Source organism: Pseudopodoces humilis, chromosome 8 (assembly GCF_049639895.1).
Source record: "Pseudopodoces humilis isolate 2021_Gansu_Grassland_sample_001 chromosome 8, ASM4963989v1, whole genome shotgun sequence".
Taxonomy (NCBI): Eukaryota; Metazoa; Chordata; class Aves; order Passeriformes; family Paridae; genus Pseudopodoces; species Pseudopodoces humilis.
The window spans coordinates 31,608,224-31,627,738 of record NC_142207.1 but is presented as its reverse complement, the minus strand read 5'-3'; the positions used below and the strand labels follow the sequence as shown (position 1 = coordinate 31,627,738).

The following is a 19,515-nucleotide window of genomic DNA, read 5'->3' as shown; positions in this document are numbered from 1 at the left end:
ACCTGACTGAGCCCTTTCTACCAGACTGACCAGAGACGTGGTTCCTCTCTTAAAAAGCTTAACACTTGGCTTTTTCTGCTGGCTGCTTAGCAACTTTTTCCAGTAAAAACATATTTCTTGTGGGTAAACCATGAAGGGAGTGCACTTAATACAGCAGCCCATTTTCTGTTTCTGATCAGTTCTGAGACCAAAGTCCAAACCCATTTGTTTTAAACATGTATCAGTTCCCTCTCCTTTTTTTCACCTCCACAGCCTTCACAGGCTGGCACAGAAAATTTCTCATAGATAGTACCAGATATTTCCAACAGTGTTTCCATAATCTTCCTCAGGAAAAATATTATTGGAAAGTTAAAGGGCATTCCACAAGTTAAATTTATTTTGTGTAGTTGTCCATTTTCTGAGTATAAAATTAAACATTTTTTTTTTCTGTGCAACAGGAGGATCAGAAGTTCACTGAGCCAGACAACAAAACCAGTGAGCAGAGGGGTGGCCAAATGTGCTTTTTAGGAAAATCAACACATCATTTTTACTTATGTGTTTTACAGTTAGGCATGCATGGAATGGCAGGGTTGATACACTTAGCTAATTGTCTGACATCTAGATAAGTACCTCCATTATTTGCCCCTGGAATTTTAGAGGATCATTCTCAGTTTTCATTTCAACAAACAAAAAAATTATTCAGAGACCCATGTAACCAGTTGGAGTTAATCAGGCTATACACATGACAAATTAATATAAACCAAACGTTCCCTATGTGCTTGTTTTCCAAAAAGAAACAATCTTCATAATTATTTATATTATTTTATTTTTCTTATTGGGGTCCTAGCTTGTCATCAGTCAAGAACAGTGGGAAGTGGGTTGGTAGAAATAGCATTTCCTCATGTGTCTATGGCTTTTCATAAAAGTTGAACCAAATTATTTTATTACCTGCTGCTTTTTAAAAGAGAACTTTAATTGAGAAATGTATCTGCTGCAGTACAAGATGCTTGAAACTGTAGCTCTTTATGTCAACACCAGAAAGTGCAGTCCTGAGACTGCCTGGAGAGCTGCTGCATTTAGAATCATCTGATGAAATGCAGACAGCTCTACGAACTGTTACAAAGGAAAATATGCTCACAAAACCAATTTGAACTTCTATGCTAATGAATTGCAGATTTCTTGAGCAGATTTCGTGTTTAGCCCAGGAAGATTTGCTTGTTCAGACAATGGATTGTTTTGCTTTACCGAGACCTGTGGTAAACCAGGGATGCATGGCTGCGTGGTCATTCCTTCTCTGGGGAAAGCTTTCCCTACTGCTTTCATTCTCTGTGACAGATCCCAAAATTCAGGACTGGGGGGACTTACAGAAGCTGTTGAATACTAGAAACTAGGAGGACCTCAAATGTTTTCTGCTCAGTGTGGTGTATTTTCACTGTTTTGGGAAAATAGTTCAGCGTGCCCTCTGCCTGGAGAAAGCTTTATCACTGACACTCGTACTCTCCCTCCTCTTTCCCCTTCCCATGTTTTGATGCAACAAAGTAATTTTAGAGAAACTGTTTGTTCTTAAATGCTTCTGGATACAATTCTTTGGAGACTGGATATTTTGTTTTGTGCTAAAAGAGGAGGAGGAGACTTTTGCAAATGAACTGCCCTGGTAAAGAACTCTCCTGATTCCTCCTTATGTTTGCAGATTTGTTTTTTTTTCTGTCCCCCAAGTGGGTGATTCTAGACAATAGGAGGCTTTGTTTGGAAGCCTAAACCACCAGTTTGGCATGGCTGGATCTAAATGTGACCTATTTAGCTTGAAGTGGGTATTTTAACTGCCTCGGGCAGCTTTGAGCTGTAGCATTGCACCGGCTAAGATCTGCTGAAGTTATGGCTGGAGTGGGTACCATGAGCTTACATTTCCCTTCTGGAGATTCTGATCATTTGTGCAAAACAGTCAACTGTTCAAAACTCCACCATTTCCACTTACAAAATAAAGAAGTGTGGGATAGGTCGGTATTCTTTGAAAATAGCTTGCTTTAGCAAAGTACTGCTTTATTTTTGGCCGATTGCTTTATTGGTATCACCATGGAACCCACAGGGGAATTTCAATCTCAAAGGCCATTGATTTAGTCAACAATAAAGCAATAAATCTTGTGAAGACCATTAATTGATTGGGAGTGAAATGGATTGATTTTTATCTGGCTACATCTCTCATTAGCTCGGTGCCCCTGATGTTTGGTTGTTATCCTTATGCTTACGCTGGGTAAGCGAAGCGTGCCTTGGGATCTGGGAGCTGCTCTGAATGCAGAAGAATGTATTGAAGCTCCTCTGCACGCTGTTAGAGCTGACAGCAGAGAACTGCTCGTGCTTTTGTGATTAGGTAGCCTCCTGCATGAGTACTCTTGGCTCTGTATGTGGCTGGATCACAGGGGTATGACGAGTTGGAAAAATAAAAAAGGCGGCTCACTTATATTAGGCAAGGGAAAAGATGCTTTTGTTCCAGCACCTCCCGGGGAAAAACGCAGGATTCATACCTCAGAGAGGGAAGGGGAATAGTGGGAAGGTCTGTATTCCCATCTCCCTGAGTCATTGCAAAACACTGTGGCTAAAGCAAGGTTGCTAAAGCATCGGCTGCCTCCCAGCATGGGGAGTTTCAAGTGAAGATAAACTTGTGTTCACTTGCTCCTGCTTTGTCAACTGAGCTTGAAATCACTCAGATTTTGGATGTAATGATAGATGAAAGATACTTTACACTGCATAGAGTTCTCCTATTATGAAAAGAGGGCTCTTGCACATATTATAGCTTTGTCTTTCTTTTGGCTAGCTGCATAGCTTCCTTTTACCTAGCAGGGAAACTCCGTTTAATTTAAATCAGCATAGTTAGAAAGAGGTTTATTTTAACGAGAGGTCTGTGAATTGGGTGACTATTTATATTTTGCAACTTCTTAAGTGTTCTCAGTATGGTGACACTGAACCAGGTTTCATCAGAGTTCAGTGCCTCTTGACCCACGATCATCCCTGTTCAGTCTGGCTGAAGATGGGGGCAAATGTTTGAGTTCAGTTTGCTCATTACCATAAAAACAGGCAGGCTGCAAGTTACAACTGGATCTGCTTACTCAACAGCAGGACTTTCCTAGTAACTCCTTTATTCCTGCAACTGATAACATTTACCTTGGGAAAAGAAGGTGCCAGCTATCTGAAGGTGATAGTTAAAAGAAATCCATCACTGAAAAAGACTTTTGATCTTTTTATTATTTTTGGAAGATGGATTTATTTTCTTTTTCTGCAATTTCTACCCAGCATCTCTCCACATTAGTTTTCATTTATGAATTAAAATTCTGTGGAATGTAGTAAAGAGACAGTGTTCTATTGGTCCACCAGCAATGCACCGATTACTATCATTTTTTTAAATTTTAATTCTGCTCTTGCTCCGACTACCCCGTCTTTCCACCTGGAAAGTACCTGGTGAGACACAGCACTGTTGACTTGACATGTCAGCCCTTTTTCCCTTACATGAAAGAGTCATGTAAAATCATCACGTGATGCCTGCTACAAACAGAAGGAGCAAAGGAAAGAGCAGGGCATAAGCTGCCTTTACAGATAGGAAATAATACCCCATGGTCATATGACATAATCCTGGAATTAATGACCCATCAAATACAAGTCCCTGCAGCAGCTGCACTTTAGTCTGACAAATAACATTGTATAAAAACTCTGAATATTTTTTTGAATAAATCTAGTCAGGATATAGTTTGTCCTGCCTAGATATATTTGTTTGAATGCCTTTTTAAAGGCTTTTTCAAGGCAAGGTTGGATGGAGCTCTGAGCAACTTGGTCTAGTGGAACATGTCCCTGCCCATGGCAGAGAGATTGGAATGAGATGAGCTTTATGGTCTCTTCAAACCCAAACCGTTTTGTGATTCTGTGATTAAAATGTACATCATTGGCTTAAATATGTAGGGTATTTTTGGGGTACTCTGAAATTTTAGAAATAAAAGGCTATAAGAAATACAATAAGGCTGCAAGAACCCTTATAGTACTAAGCCTGATATAAATCTCTGGATGTTTAAATGTTACCTGTAATACAGTTTGGTACATTTAAGGTAGGTACTTTTTTTAAAAGGGTATGGGGGAGGGCTTGTTATTTTTTTAAAAAAAATTACATATATATTTATATAAAACTACCACTTAAAATTATACAAGGATAAAATAACAATCTAGTCAGGATTTTTGTAATAAAACACAGAAATGCTGATGTCAGTCCTCTACCTTCCCATGACACATCTACTTTATGGTTTAGCTCAACATTTAACTGTGGTTAAAACTGCTTCAGTGAGGGCTCACATTTAAGTGTTTTAATGTTTGCTTTTCCCAGTCAGGAAGAAAAACTCAAATGATTTATTGTTTAAAGCAAGGGGATTTTTGTTGAATGGGTGTTTTCCAGATTTCCTCATAAAATTAGTTTCTCTTTGGATCTGAGAGAAAGACTTATAATCTATTTGCACAGTTTTTCCTAGGGAGAATTTTGAGTGAGTACAGGAAAAAAAGGTTACTTTTCTTCTGTAATGGAGAGTTAACGTCAGATTTGGCCTGTATCAATATTGTACCTGGGACATCTGTCAGTGTTTCCAATGTACATACTTTCTACTTGATCTAGATCTTCTGTCCTCATGCACTTTGCATTGTTGCAGTCATTTTCAAGCTGAACTCAAGGCCCTCTCCCTAAGACCCCCCCACTTAGCTTTACAGAACCTAAAGAAGCTTTGAATACAAGAGAAACACAATCTAAGGCATCTTAGCCTTACAGCACATCTTGGTTTGTTATGTGTGTCTGCACTGACAGGGGAATTTGACTGAGATGTTTGCAGTATGTTTCTACAATGGCACTGTGCTATAAATAAATAAAATCCATTTTGCCAAATTGCCTAATGGAACACATTTTTCTGTGGGGTGGTGGGGTTTTGTAAAAATTCTTCATTTGTTGTTCAGGCCTTCAGAAATTATGATGCTGGCTTCTGAAGTCATGACATCTGGCACATAAACTACATTTGGCACATAATTATCTTTGTGGTCATGTTCATTTACTTTCCGGTTTGGCGATTTGGGGTTTTTATGTGCCAGCTTCTGGCTGTATCTAAAAACATGGAGATTTCTAATGTTATCCTCAATTTAGAGCTGAATCAGGGCTTTTTAATACTGTAGAAAAATGTTTTTGTCCTCTAATCACTAAGGGAGATACTGTCCTGGACACTGATCCCTCTTGGTGGAAAAGGCAGAGAGGAGCTGTTTTGGCAGCCTGTGCTGATTGTTCTGCTGGCTCCCCTCTTCTCCAGTGCAGTCAACACAGACCATGGGCAGGTGGCACCAGTAACCAGTCCTTGGCTTTCTTTTCATTGTGTTTTTTATTCTTATTATTCAGCCCAGACTTGAAGGAACTAATTTCCTTAACAGCTGAGATAAAATCAGGTTGTTGATAATGCAGAATGGCTGCTTACTCACTATTGCAACACAGCCTTTCCTTCTACTTGCTGCCTGTTGTTTCAAACTTAAATGAGAGGTTTGCATCCTAAACACCTTTATATTACCTGGGACAATAGGATTCTGCTTTACACCATGGAACTGCCATACCAGCTTTCATTTTTGCCATACATACATACATAGTGTTGTATAAGTATCCAACAGAAAAGTACAGAATGCCACTCTGTAACTATTCCCAAGTTTTACATTGTTTAAAGCTGTGTTTGGCAAGTAGACCTGAGACATTTCTTTGTATTCAAGAGTAGCTGGACAAGTAGAGGGCAGAAGCCAAATCTGTCTTTCCAGACCATGTAACCCTGGGTGTGGTTAAAAGATGAATTAACCACTTTTAAATCCCTGTTGGTGCCAAAAAGGATATTGTTCCCAGCCTTGTGTTGATGTCTTCTCCCCAGCAGGTTGGCACTGCTCCCCTCCCCATGCAGCCAGCTGGGTTGGAACCTCATCCTGCTGAATACTTTTTTAGGAGGGTTCATTCTTAGGTGGTTCCTGTTGTGGCCATATGACCAGGGGAGCAGTGCCAGGAGAGACATGGTCAGCAGGAATGAACCCTACAGGACAGGAGCAAACAGGATCTGTTGCCCCTTTGGGTGGCAGCTTCATCTGAAACTAACCCACCCGTGCTATTAAGCAAAACTATCTGCAGGTGGATTTTCACAGTTAAAGAACAGAAAAAATGGTGATAAAACGGGGATTTTTGTGTGTGCCAAAGGTTCCTATTGAAATTAAAGATTTCCTATTTGGAAAATATCTTGATCTGGTTTTGTTTTTCTATATCATGAAAAGGTGACATGCAGATCTCCAAGATACATTTTAGCCTACGCAAGGGTGGGAGTATAAAGGTTCAGTGTACATAAGTCTGTGCAGATATGCTGATCAGCAGGCCCTCCAAGTCTTTAGCACCAGTCCAGAAAGAGATGGAGATGACAGAGGGAGATGGGGGTTTTAGCTGCCTTTGATGACATTAGAAAAAACCACAATAGTTCTCTGTGTTGCAATGTGCTTGGCATTGGTTTCTGTGTAGTTCTAATCTGAGAGCAAAAATATTCCAGATACTCGCTTGTTTTGGCTGACTCGGCAGATTAAAATCTCTTTTGTCTTTTTCATGGGATTTTCCTAAAGGAAGTAACACAATCTCTGCAGACAAAACATTCTTTAACAAGGTGTAAAACAAGCCAAGGGAGTTTTGATTCAAGTGGCCACAGCCTCTGATTCATAGCAGGGTTGGGTTTGGGGATCCCCCCAGCATGCTGGAAGCGATGTGTGAATCATCGATTCCTGCAGTTTTAGGCTCTATGAACCAGCCATGTAAGGAACTTTTAGGAAAGGTATGTTTTCAAAGTGTTACATCAATTTTCTCATTAAGCTGCCAAAGTTTCCCTCATTTTGCCAATGAAAGTACACAAGAAACACCAAATAATTCTGTGACTTTTGGCATTCACACCTGCAGCAATCCTAGTTGTTTGTACCAGCCAGCATCACGGAACAGACACCAGTGCAAATTACTCAGTCTCTGACTTGTTCTCTTTCCCCATATCTTTGAAGCTCGCAAATCACCTGCTTTGTGCATTGCAGTGACCCTCAGAATAGAGATGTTACCACTTGGTAGAGTTAGGAGAAGGATCTCATTCCTGGTTCTAGCCAAAGCTCACACGATTTAATCGAGGCAATATTTATTTTAGAAGCATTATTCCTAACGGGGCTTTGGCTCTGGTTCTTGAGCAGTGCTGTAATCTGCTTGGATATCCAAATATCTCAGCTATGAGGTATTTACTGTGTGGCTGTCAAACATGCTGTAAACTTTGAGCTACTACAATTAATCACCATTCTACCAATGCTCTGTGTGCAAAAATAGCTGCTTTGGGCCTTTGATATAAAAAAACACTAATCAACCCTTTTTAAAGCTTGATTCCATCAAAGGGTAATATTCTCCAATGTTGCTGTTTCTGGTTTTCTGTGCATGCATCAAAACCAATGACTTAGTGGTTTTTGGGGTTTTTGTTGGGTTTTTTTTTTTTCATTTTTACTCTATAGCTTCCTGTGAAATTATGCTTCTTTTTTCTTTTCTTTGTAGGTAACAGAGACTTTGCTCCTGATGATCCACTGGAATTTAAGTCTCATCAGTGGTTTGGAGCCTCTGTGAGATCCCAAAATGATAAAATTCTGGTAGGTCTTTGATGCCCTTCAGATGCATCGGTACTGAGATATTACAGTGGAAGAAAATGCAAAGAGATACAAATAGCCTAGAATTTAAATAAATTCTCACTAATCAGCATGAATTGTCTTTTCTTCAGAATTTCTTAATTAAGCTTTGCTTAACTCTTTATAACCAAAGGTAGGAGTATTTTTTCCTAGTTTTAAGGCAAGTAGTAAAATTAGTTTGATGAAATTAGAATGTGTTATAAATTCTTGATAAACACTTCACAGCTGTTGCTTTAAGAAAATATTATTTCTAAAATTCTTGATAAACATTAGCTATTTATAAAATACAAACTGATGGTAATTCTGCCCCACTGCTGATAGTATAAACCTCCTCTAATAACACGAGATAAATCTGCCAGGTTTTTTTGTTGCTTTTCTGTAGAAAATTGGAATTTCATTGTATTATTTGATACCCACCAGCATTTTGAAGAGGAGTTTGTTTCCTCACTGCTGTGTGTTCTTCCCTAGGCCTGTGCCCCGCTGTACCACTGGAGAACTGAAACAAAACAGGAGAGAGAGCCTGTAGGAACTTGTTACCTGCTTGCTGGGTCAAAATTTGTGGAATATGCTCCCTGCAGGTCAAGTAAGTATAGGGTTCTTATGCTGCTTTTCTCTTTGGAATTCCTCTTGTGTCACATTTTGTGTACATGCTGGAGCAGGATGTTTTACAGCTATTTCTCCCTTCCATGTATAGCAATTAGAACAAAACTTAAAAACTAGATCCAGACATCTGAATTCTCCTCCAGATGAGGTTCAGGATGCAGACCTTGTTTTCTCAACTGTAGGCCAGAGGAAAATCTTAGGTCCAAGCATCATTGGACTTGAGGACTTCTATTGTTGAAGGGACCAATTCTATAGTAATCACTCAAGCAAAATTATGTAGCAAGTACTTTTTCAAAGACCAACTTTATAATTTTTATGAATCTCAAGTATTTTATCATTATTCAAGTATATTAAGGTGCAAGTTCATTTTAGAAGACAAGATTTTGCAAAAATAGGTTCTGATGTCCCTGTGGGCGTACAGGTATAGTGATGCATTGTTTAAGTGATATTAACTGTTGAACCTTTGGAGTCTTATTCTCCAAATGCATTGCATTTATTTCCTCTAGTTGGGCTGATAAATTATTCTGAGGTTTGTAACCTAAAACTTGAATGTTGAAGTTAGGATTGACATTTTATTCACAGAAAATCATTTGTGAATGGCAGGAATAGAATCCAGCCTGGTCCAGCATAACAAGAAGTGAAATAAGTAAATATTATACTAAATCATGCTAGTTAAGCAGTCACACTTTCAGATAAGGAGCTCCCAGCATTCCTTCTCTGAAGCTGTCTAACCCTAAAATAGATTCAGCTATAACAATTCTTGCTGAGATGAGTCTCGGTATGGAGGCGTTTTTTCAGCTAGGTATGCTCTTCTTGTTTTGGGCCAATTCAGATTTCTTTTCCATTCCAAAAGAAAAACTTAACCCCTCTTTTCCAGATATCTTGTTTCCTGAATAGAAATTGCAAATATATTTTCCCCAAGACTTTTGAAGTTTAAATACAAATGAATGTGGGGTTGCTGCTTGCTCTGACTGTGCTGGGCTAGAACACTTGCTAATGTTACACGTCTATTGGGCCAGTCCTAATGTTGTTACAGCATTTGACTGGGAGTTGTTGATGAAGAGAAAGTAAAGGAGAAAAGTATTCCAAGGTTCAAGTTTAGGAGTGCAATAGGAGGAGTACATAGGAAGATGCATTGAAAAGTTTCCATGGAGTCAACTGATTGAGTGCTGATAATACTTAATTTATTTATTTTTCTCCTCTTTTTTTTCTATCCTTTTTCCTTTGGTAGCAACTATCGATGCAGATGGACAGGGGTTTTGTCAAGGTGGATTTAGCATTGACTTTACAAAGGTATGTGATTTTTTTTGTCATTTCCATGGGTCAGCAGACAGCTGCAAGTTAGCAAACACTCCTGATACAGAGCACTTGGAAGAACACCTATTATGAAACCAAATGTTACTGTTCCTGATGGGGAGCAAACCCACAACCAAACAAAATTTATAAATAAACCAAAAAATAAGTTGAAACCCCTCAAAGAGCTTTTATGAACCTGTTTCTCCCTGCATCTACACAGCAGCACACTTTCACCTCTTGTAGGAACCATGTCCTGAACAAATAATCTGCTTTCCCATCTTACCCCTCTGCTGCAGCTGGTCCTCAAGTGAATTCAGCTGTAATAGTTGAGATTTTGAGACATGAGATTAGTGTATAGCTACTGTTAGTTCTTGAGGAATAACAACTCAGGGAACTGGTAAACAATGTGCTTGTAATTCATGTTTGATTTTCTCATCAGCTAGCAGAAGTACAGGGGCTTTTCACTGACTTGTGCTTCTACTTTTGTGTTCTCCCTACCTGTTCTAGTCCTTTTTTTTTTTTTTCAAACTCACAATCAATTTTGAAATCCAAGCACAGTAAAACTGTGAATGTACTATAGTGTTTTATATTGTACAGTGTAATTGTTGAGCAAAGTCAGGATTTGTTAAGACCACACAAGCCCTATTTGTGATGTGGCTCTTTTTTTTTTGGGTTCTCACATCTCAGGATGAGGTCATATCCCGTCACTCTTTGCCGAAGGCCACTCTTGGTTTTCTTCCAGAGGAAACTGCCAAGTGCAGGATAGGACTGTGAGTGTTTGGGTTATTTTGCACACACCCTCAGGGTCACTGTGCAGATTCCAGGCCCAGTTAAAACCAATTTGGGCTCTAATCCAATACCTTAGAGTGGACAAGCCAGGCTGCATCTCCAAATGTCTGACCTAGATTTTTCTGAGTGGTGAATATAGGAATTTTTAGGATTAAAACCTGAATAAGTGGCTTAATTATGCAGCAAAGCCTATGGCCTAATTCAGTTCTTACAGAGCAAATTCCCAACCCTGGGATAACTAATGGGGTTAAAGTTTCATAAAATGGTTTGTGAATTGCAGTTGTGCCAAGAAATTTGGAGTGGGGGAATTACATCACAGTTATTCTGAATTAAGCTTTTCTGATGATGTTACAGAAAATGGCAGAAGCAGAAGATGACACTATTTTGTGTACTGACCTAGAAACATGATGTAACACTCTCAAAGTTTTCTTCTAACTGTGTTCCTGTTGCTATACATTTATGGGGGAAGAATAAAAACAGAATTCTGCCTAAAATTCTAAAGGGGTGAAATAGTCACTGAAGATTTTTGGTTAGCATTTTACAAAATGCATTTCTAATTAATCACTCCTTCAAAACAGAAAATGTGTGGTGGTCAGCAGAGCTACAGTGATGTACATGCATGGAATTTTTTCCCACAAACACAGGACGTGTTGTCTGGCTTTAGATGTGCTTCATGTGTTTTTAATTTTTCTTTCTGTCTTCCTTTTTTAATCCCTTCCAAGGGAGACAGGGTGCTGCTTGGAGGACCTGGAAGTTTTTACTGGCAAGGTGAGATATATGATTTAAGTTACAGAGAAGTTGACCTTCATAATTTTTCTCTTTGTCCTCTTAGTAATTTTGATCCACACTCTTCCAGCTTCTGTCAGAGTCTTTGTCAGTGAGAAAACTGACAGAAATATTCCTTTGTCCTTAAGAATATCTCCTGAACAATCAAGGGAACCACAGATAAAGGCTGTAGTAATAATAATATAGATCTCCTTTGTGTTTTAAATAATTCCATGGGCGTTATAAAGGCATTTTCCCTGGAACATGGGATTTGTTTTCATCAGCAGGATAAGTTCCCTTTAGCATATTTTGTTCTGCTATTGACACGTTTTATAATTTGACACACATACAAAGGGTGCATTTTCAGTGAGAAATATCCCCTCTAAAGAGAATTTCATTGTTTTCCTCTGACAACAAAGATATTTTGCATTTGTATTAAGTGGTTTGTGCCACGGGGCACATTTTACCTCTACCTGGCATTACCTGTATACTTTGCTCCTGTGGGATTCTGTTGGTGTTTGTTTGCAGGATTATTCAGCCTTTAACTGCAGCTCTCTGTTCAAAGGAGGGTGCTGCTGCAACCAGGACACAGCTGCCAAACTCTGCTGCCTGCTTTTTAATGTAACTTCTAACATTTATTAATAGATTTTCTGTATCATGCCAGCCTACATGTAGGTGCAGCAGCACAGGAGGCTTGTTCCAGTCCTATGTTTTAAATTATGAACAAAATTGAATGATTGAAGCTAAACTGCAGCTACAATATCATATAAATTAGGTTCCTGTATTCATTTTATTGTTTTTTGGCAAAAGTGACACTTCATCTGCCAAAACAACCTTATCCTCTTCTACTATCAAAAAGGCCTAGTTGGCTCTGAATAGAAGACAATAATATACTTCTGAAAACGAGATTTGTCATCCTATACTTCTGTTCCACATCCTGAGATGCTGGAGGAGGAGTTTTTCCCTCACTTCATACATGTATGAATATGTGTGTGAAGGAAGCGCCATTCTGAGTGGGGTTTTTGGGTGATTCAAGTTTTCATTTAAACTCGAAGAAAAGAATGTAATGAAGTCACCACCTAGTGGCTGATGAAGTGAAAATGGATAACATGACAATACAGTGTGATCATCTCATTTTTGTTCATTCTATTGGCTTTTTGTCTGCCAAAACAGGCTCTTCTGTTGTGGTATTTGGGCAAGGAGCACCCAAAGGGCTCAGTTCTGCATATGAGATCTCTGCACTGCCTTTCAAGTCCCACCTTAGTGTAGGATTGGCCTCTGTTTTCAGTGAGAGCTCTGTGTGTGCCTTTGATTCAGTATGTGCACAGGTTTTTGCTGAAGGAGGATCCATATTTCCACTTGTGTCCTTCCTGGCACTGCTGCAGCTGGCCCCTTCCCGGTCGGTGTGGCGCAAGAGCCGCTGCTTTCGAGGGCACCATTCCATAAATGGGTCACTTCAGTGAATGAACTCACAAATTCTGGCTGTGGTCTTAAGCTGTTTTCTCTCTCTTTAGGCCAGCTTATTTCTGATCGAGTGACGGAGATTGTGGCGAAGTACGACTCCAAAGTCTACAGTACAAAGTATGATGACCAGTTAGCAACCAGACCTGCAAGTGCTGCTTTTGATGACAGCTACTTGGGTATGTGGTGGGAAATGAGAAACCTCCACCTGGAACAGTCCCTGGAACTGTTGATGCTTACATCTAAATCACACAACTAATAATTCAACATCTAACAGATAACAAGGGGGTGACATTGCTGAAAACGCAGTCATACATTTATGATGGAATTGTAGTTATTTATTGTAGATATTTTGCCATAGGCTTGACTCAAAAAGCACCTGATGACAAAATAAATGGAAATATTTTCATGATTTTTATATTTTCATGCTGAGGGGTTAGTAACATAGCTGGTTGTTTGCTTGTTACTTAAAAGCAGCTGTTTCTAAATAACCCACCAAAGCAAAATAAAAATGTTAAAGAATTATGTTTTAGAAGAAAAACAGTGAGGAGTGGGAAATCATAATTTTGCTTCATTTATGTCTAACCAGGCTCAGGAAAAAAGCAAGGATATACCAGGACAATTCCCAGGATGATAATTTTAAAATTTTCATCTTCTCATCTCAAATTCCAGATAGTGATGAATTACAGCCACTCATGGAGCTCTTCATAGTCTAAGCTGCTTTGAGGCAATATTTATACCAGTGCATTTTAAGATGAAGAGAGGAGGACTGTGCACAGAGACACCTGTGAAAAGTGTAAAGAGAGATGAAAGGATTAATAAGGTTTTAAAGCCTCTTCTTGTCTCTCTGCAGGTTATTCAGTAGCTGTTGGAGACTTCAATGGTGATGGCATCGAAGGTAAGCCCCCTGCTTCAGTAAGAACATCATGTTAATAGGCTGGGAAGATCTTTCAAATCAATGGTCCAGTGCACAGGGAAATGCATCAAGTGCTAGGGATGAGCTGCTTTGTTCAGCAAAGGTGCTTTGGGACCTGGCTGTTATCTGTGTCTTGCTTTATGTTTCAGACTTTGTGTCAGGAGTCCCACGAGCAGCAAGAACTCTGGGCATGGTAAAAAATTTGAAATATTAAATTTTACAATAAATAAAAAAAGGTGACTATTGCTGGTATGCTGTAATGTGTATTTCTTCACGTGCAGGTGTCCATTTACAATGGGAAAAACATGTCTTCCATGTACAACTTCACTGGAGAACAGGTGTGTGGCTTTGCTGAGTGTGGTGGGTGACCAGGAAGCTTTTCCTATGTTGCAACATTGTTTAGGGTACTAGATAATAGTTTTTATACTACTGGCTTGATTGCCAAAGCAAAATTTTATGAAGTCTGAGGGAATTCTAATCTTATTTAAATAAAGGAAATGCTGCCTGTTTTGAGAGCTGGGAAAGAGACTGGATCATGAAAGGGGAAATGGGACAAGTAACTGATAGGTTTACTTTCTAACAGAATATGGAAGAGAAACAAAAAGGAAAGGAACAAAAAAAGATTTGTGGCATGTATTATCATCTCCCTGATGTATTTTGTATACAGATTTATGTAAACTTGTTTATCTTTCTATCACTACAACTCACAGGTTTGGTTTGAATTTTGTTTTCCAGATGGCTGCCTATTTTGGGTATTCAGTGGCTGCCACAGATATCGATGGGGACAAGTAAGCATCCTTTTCTCCCTCTTCTCACCAACTTGTGAGAACTCAACTCACCTCTTGCCACCCAACTTGTTTCTGGAAAGAAAAAAAAATAGCTGTGGGTCTTCCCCACAATCTAGATTTCTGTCTTTATTGCTGGTTTAACACATCTGCACAACCCTTTTGCTAACACTCCACATTTGTTTTAACATTTGTAGTTTGTTTTTGTATTTATCTACATAAATGTATTTTAAGTATATTCACATGCTTAAAGTCCACTTAATTTTCATATCTTTCTGCTTCCTTTGTCAATAAATATTTCCTTCAGTTGAATTTCAAGATAGTTAACTTTCATCTGAGTGTTGACTTCAGTGCTGAGTTAACAGGTGCTGGAGAGAAGGAATTTTCACGCAGCTACCGAAGAGCTCTGTCCTTTTTTGTTCCAGTTACACAGATCTGTTCATTGGAGCCCCTCTTTATATGGATAGAAGTTCAGATGGGAAGCTTCAGGAGGTTGGCCAAGTAACCATCTGCCTTCAGCGAGCCTTGGGAGGGTTTCAGACAGCAAAGCTGAACGGTTTTGAGATCTTTGCGAGATTCGGCAGCTCCATCGCACCCCTGGGGGATCTGGATCAGGACGGCTTCAACGGTAGGATATTGATTCTTGGTCAGGATCTCCTGATTGTAGAGGGAGCCCAGCCAGCACAGAGAATGTGGATTCTGCACACAAACACTGGGCACTGTAGCCGTGAGCGAGTGTGGGACACTGAGGTCTAGACTCCTTTCGATGCTTGTATGCTACTCCCAGGAATGCTAACAGGAGTTCCATGGATGCATCGAGCAGAGACTATACCACTGACACGACAGCATGGACTGCTTTAGCTCTTACACTGACCACTTGGTTGCTTTCTAAGCCATGACCACAATAGAAACTTCAATAAAATACCTGACTCTCCACTCCGACCTGTTAGGACATCTTCAATATCATTTTCCTCTGTCCATTGTTTAAAGAGCATTTTCTTCTCTAGAAACACAGTGATGACAGAAAAGAAGGTTTTACTTCAGATTGCCAGTTAAAAAGGTTCTATAAAAAAGATTTTCCTGAGAAAAATGTAGGGTATTTAAAAAAAAATATATATAATTCAAAATTGAAGAGTTTGGTGGAAATACTGCATAGGAGCTACAGCCAAATGTACCAAGAGCTGAGTGTCTTGAGTGAGTAATTGGAGGAGAAGTTTGAGTCTGACCCAACTGGTGCTGAAGACTCTCAAACCTCTTGTCCAGTTTTCTTGTTACTTTCTGATAGGAATGAAGATCAATGAAGCAGACAAGAATCATGTAGTGCTGGGATGGAGATTTCCAGGAATCCTAGGGAAAACACTTTGTAATGCCCATTATAGTCTAGAGCTGCCTAAAGAGTAGTGGGAATGTGAGTTCCACCTAAAATCTTCTTTTTTTCCATTCTGCTTGCAAGCTAAATATTTTCTGTAAGATCAAAAATTACAATAGATGGTTACTTCAAATTCCCAGGTAACTCTAATTTATTTTTGATGAAGTGATAAATTCATAATGTAGTTGAAATTGGGAGGGACCTTTTTAATTGCTAACTGGATGTAGAATCAGTGTGAAGATGCAATATCACTGCAACTGTTTACAGAAGACATTGGAGAACTGATAGCCAAAATTCCAGTCACTTGATGAGATTATTGCAAACTTTTTTTGATTCCACCATACTTACACTTGAAATACACTGTAGGAAAGAGAATCATAGCAAAAGCTGCCTCTTTTTAATTGTTTTGCTGTTATTTAGTCTGTTTTGGGTTTTATTGCTCTGCCTTATTTTGGGAGTGTTAATTAAAATGCCTTCCATCACAGTATGGTGCATGATAGGAATTTTTACTGTCTTCATGAAGATTGTAAATAGAAGTCAAAAATACAAAACTGTAAACTTTTGAGTCCTTATTTTTTTCCTCAAACTTTCCCAAATTTCAGAATAGAGGAAGGAGAAATTTAATTATTCCAAGTAGTGATTCATGTTTGGTCCTTGAACTGTCTGTGGAAATGTAGAAATTAGATCATATGTACACTTCCAGAGCTGTCCTTGCAGATAGTCTAATTAGCATTTTGTTTCTTACAATTTGTTAGTAATTTACAGTGAGTACTTCTAAATTTAAGAGATAGAATAACTGCACTAACTGGAAGTTCTCCATAAAGCATGCTGCCAAGCCATGACTGGGATAGATTGGATTTTAATATTTACCATTGGTTTAGGATGATTTAAGTTTTCCAGAATTATTAACATGTCCCACCCTTTGGAGGAACACGAGCATGTAAATGAAATGGGAAGAGAGTCACACTTAGTTTTGTGGTTTGGCGCCCACAGTGACTAACTCTGCCTGTTTTAATAAAAAGCTCAAAAGCATTCCAAATCCATATGATTTTACTGCAAAAGTGCAGAAGTGTTTGTAGAACCATTTCTCTCCTTCCTCTCCCCATAAAAGGCTGTGACACGTTCTTGTTAAACATTTATACTTTCCAGAAAAAACAGCATCTAATAACAAGAGAAAAACCAGAACAAATAAAAGGAGCAATAAACAAACACTGATGAGCACTTCAAAGGCTGGTTGCATTTCCTCACTACTGACACACATTGAAACTGTAATATCAGAAATTATTGATTGATGTAAGCACAAACATGTTCTAGCTTGTGTCTGCAGATGTTGATGATTCTTCTTTTGGTTTTCAGATATTGCAGTTGCTGCACCATATGGTGGGGAGGACAAGAGAGGACTTGTGTATATCTACAATGGAGGAGCAAGTGGTTTGAATGCCATCCCATCCCAGATCCTGGAAGGGCAGTGGGCCGCTCGCACTATGCCCCCCAGCTTTGGGTACTCGCTGAAAGGAGCCACAGATGTGGACAAAAATGGATATCCAGGTCCTCTGCTCCAAATGGCACTTTACAATAACTCAGTTATTGTAGCAGTCCCACCTCTGAGAAACAGCATATTTCAAACAGCAAGTTGTAATGTGCAATGTCTCCTCTCTTTCTAGACTTGATTGTTGGAGCCTTTGGTGTTGACACAGCTGTTCTGTACAGGTAAGGGTCCCTCTGTGCTTGTACCTGAGTGAAAGCTCAGTGGAGTTGTGGGGCTACAGAAGAAAGCAGGATCAGGGAAGTCTGAAAATCTACTACTCCACCATCCAAACCTCTGGAGGTGAAAAAACACTATACTGTTTTTTTTTTACCTAGTAAACCTATCTGCTGCCTGAAATTCATCTTTCTCATTAATATGTAGCCAGGAGAAAACATAAATAAGCTGTCTTCAAGGCATTCTGAGTGACAGTTTTGTAGATTCTGACACAGCAGCTGCAAGCTATTACACTGCAATCCCGTATTCTCATCCCAGCTTGCTCATTTTGGGAGAATATATTGGTCTGTGCTATAAGTAGGTAGGACTTCCTCTTTACACTGGTGTCCATGTTGTGGCTGATGGAAATGAAAGGGCACACAAAAGCTTCATCCAATGAATTGTTATTTGTTTGTCTTGTTGTTTCATTAAATATTGTGTGTCTGTGTATATTGCACAGTTTGATGGGGGGGACATTGTCAAACAGGGTGTTGAGTGCTCTTCAAGAGGATGTTTTCTTTGCAGGGCTAGACCAGTTATTAGAGTAAATGCTGCCCTGGAAGTTAATCCAACCATTCTAAACCCAGAAAACAAAGCCTGTTCACTGGGAGATGTAAAAGTTTCTTGGTAAGCAGAGTATCTGTATTTTCCTTTGAGGGGAGGGACTTCTTGGGTTTATTTTTGTAACCTTCCAATTTTAGAAGGTCTCAGGAAGTCTAGTCAGCTAATTAAAAAAAAAAAAAAAAGACAAACACAGATTTTTTCTGAAAGAGCAGACAATACAAAATAAGAACTCTCTGACAGCAGTTGGAGGACCAGCACTGTCTTTAGTAGATGCTAGAGTGACTCCCAAAACCTGCAGAGACTGCCAGTTGTCCCCGCTGAGCAGAGTAAGCTCATCCCAAGATGTCAGCACATCTCATGGTATTTGCAGTGGTTTTACCCATTAATGTACACTCTTGGGCAATGATCTGCTCTGTAAACTGCTTTTGCTTCTGGTTCCCAGGCTATTATCCAAACCCAGTTTCCCTTCCTACTGCTAACTTTCTTTTCAGGATCAGTAGGATAGCTTTAAAAATAAGACCCATTTGATTACAGGAATAAACATTGCAGTCCACAGGTGATTGTCCCTAGATGAATCAAGATTCCAAAGCTTTGCATTGCCTGCAATTCTGTCTACTAATTCTCATCCATCAGTAGGAAATAGCTTTTGGGAATGAGCTAGAGTCTCAAAAAGAGGATACATCTGAACATAGCACAGTTGGAGGAATTTATATAGTGAGGAATAGTGGGGATTTTTAGAAGAGAGGAATATTATATTATATATATATATATATGTAATATATATAATTAGAAGAATTTTAGAAGAAAATGAGAGAAAAAGTGTGTGAAATTAATTTTTTTTTCCTCTCAAACAGCTTCAAAGTAAAGTTCTGTTTAAAAGCAGATGGCAAAGGAAAGCTCCCGAACTCACTCAGTAAGTTCTGCTCATTTAAAAGTTGGAAGTCTTGTTGTGCTGTATGCAGACATGAGCCCTGGCCATTGTTATTTTCATGACAAACAGCTGGGTGCCCTTTGCTGCACCCTGCTGCCACTTGGGTGGCATGTACATCTATGGGGCTGTCCAGCAGGATTTTCTAGCTGTAGTGGTGGTGAAGTCATTTGAATCATACCTGAGACTTTAAACATATGTTCAATTATGTGGTTAACTAGTCTTGGAAAGCCCTTTGTAATTTACAGAATTTATGGAAGCTCTCATTGAGGGGAGCTTTAGACAAGAATATTCAAGTATGTGCATTATTAGGGCTGAGAGACAGACAAGCTACAGGGGACTTGTCATATCCTGCTAAGATCATGACTTTTTGATTGATATCACTGACTTCTTTCAGCACATTCTTGGATCAGAATCAGGAAAAGATTGTTTCAAACAAGTTCTTAAGTTGTCTCCAAGAGATTTTGTGGTGTGGCAAACAGCCTGCTGCAATCAGGTTTTGTTTACTGATTGCAAGATCTCTTCCTTATTTTCTGTGGCATGTACAGAGGTGGTGTCATCTAGGAAGGCTCATATGAATATCTGTTATGAATT

General features: G+C 39.2%; 1 protein-coding gene across 1 annotated transcript in view; it reads left to right on the top strand.

Moving 5' to 3' along the window:
• The window catches only part of ITGAV (integrin subunit alpha V), a 45,679-nt gene that overhangs the window by 8,665 nt on the left and 17,499 nt on the right, over positions 1-19,515 (top strand). Inside the window, exons 3-16 of the mRNA XM_005530323.3 lie at positions 7,577-7,668; positions 8,173-8,287; positions 9,539-9,600; positions 11,115-11,160; positions 12,672-12,797; positions 13,472-13,516; positions 13,684-13,727; positions 13,816-13,872; positions 14,270-14,322; positions 14,745-14,947; positions 17,045-17,236; positions 17,353-17,398; positions 17,955-18,056; positions 18,848-18,906. Coding sequence (XP_005530380.2) covers positions 7,577-7,668; positions 8,173-8,287; positions 9,539-9,600; positions 11,115-11,160; positions 12,672-12,797; positions 13,472-13,516; positions 13,684-13,727; positions 13,816-13,872; positions 14,270-14,322; positions 14,745-14,947; positions 17,045-17,236; positions 17,353-17,398; positions 17,955-18,056; positions 18,848-18,906 — 1,242 coding nt within the window. The remainder of the gene's footprint in view (positions 1-7,576; positions 7,669-8,172; positions 8,288-9,538; positions 9,601-11,114; positions 11,161-12,671; positions 12,798-13,471; positions 13,517-13,683; positions 13,728-13,815; positions 13,873-14,269; positions 14,323-14,744; positions 14,948-17,044; positions 17,237-17,352; positions 17,399-17,954; positions 18,057-18,847; positions 18,907-19,515) is intronic.